The sequence below is a fragment of the Micropterus dolomieu genome, linkage group LG23 (genome assembly GCF_021292245.1).
Source record: "Micropterus dolomieu isolate WLL.071019.BEF.003 ecotype Adirondacks linkage group LG23, ASM2129224v1, whole genome shotgun sequence".
In the NCBI taxonomy this organism is placed as follows: Eukaryota; Metazoa; Chordata; class Actinopteri; order Centrarchiformes; family Centrarchidae; genus Micropterus; species Micropterus dolomieu.
Genome location: NC_060172.1, coordinates 3700717 through 3701823, shown reverse-complemented (window position 1 = coordinate 3701823; position 1107 = coordinate 3700717). Strand labels below are relative to the sequence as shown.

Below are 1107 nucleotides of genomic sequence, written 5' to 3'. Positions count from 1 at the left end.
CGCGATGTCACTGATGTCACTGACGCGATGTCACTGACATCGTGGTCACATCACTGAAGTTATGTGATGTCACTGACGCCGTGTGATGTCACTGATGTGAGCGCTCACTCTCGCAGGAAACGATGGAAGACATCGATAAGAACGGAGACGGTTTCATCGACCTGAAAGAATACATCGGTAAGAAGTCCTGCACAGATTCTTTCACAGGTTACTGATTCCCCTTCACCTTTACTCAGTCAGCTAATAGGAGCACAGGTAACAACAGAGGTCGTCTCGTCTGTAGGTGACATGTACACTGCGGAGGACGAGGAGGAGGACCCTGAGTGGGTGGCGTCAGAACGTCAGCAGTTTTCTGAGTTCAGAGACAAAAACAAAGACGGGAAAATGGACAAAGAGGAAACTCTGGACTGGATTCTTCCTTCTGATTACGACCACGCTGAGGCCGAGGCCAAACACCTTCTGCACGAGTCCGACGCCAACCAGGTGAGCTGATGGTTTCACTGTGCACCTGTTCACCTGTAACATCTGTAACGCCTGTCACACCTGTTCACCTGTCACACCTGTTCACCTGTCACATCTGTAACACCTGACACACCTGTTCACCTGTCACATCTGTAACACCTGTCACATCTGCACATCTGTTCACCTGACACACCTGTTCACCTGTCACATCTGTAACACCTGACACACCTGTTCACCTGTCACATCTGTAACACCTGTTACACCTGTTCACCTGTCACATCTGTAACACCTGACACATCTGTAACACCTTTCACACCTGTTCACCTGTTACACCTGTCACATCTGTAACACCTGTTCACCTGTCACATCTGTAACACCTGTCACATCTGTAACACCTGACACACCTGTTCACCTGTCACACCTGTTCACCTGTCACATCTGTTCACCTGTCACATCTGTTCACCTGTCACACCTGTTACATCTGTAACACCTGACACATCTGTAACACCTGACACACCTGTTCACCTGTCACATCTGTAACACCTGACACATCTGTAACACCTGACACACCTGTTCACCTGTCACACCTGTTCACCTGTCACATCTGTTCACCTGTCACATCTGTTCACCTGTCACACCTGTTAC

The 1107-nt window shown here is 49.1% G+C and overlaps 1 protein-coding gene across 1 annotated transcript; it reads left to right on the top strand.

The window, feature by feature from the left end:
- The first annotated feature begins 27 nt into the window (after positions 1–27).
- On the top strand, positions 28–520 carry LOC123963722 (calumenin-A-like). Its single transcript, XM_046040745.1, has 2 exons — positions 28–177; positions 284–520. Exons 1-2 carry the CDS (start codon positions 123–125, stop codon positions 490–492), a joined length of 264 nt encoding a protein of 87 aa, XP_045896701.1. The 5' UTR covers positions 28–122; the 3' UTR covers positions 493–520.
- The last annotated feature ends 587 nt before the right edge of the window (positions 521–1107 follow it).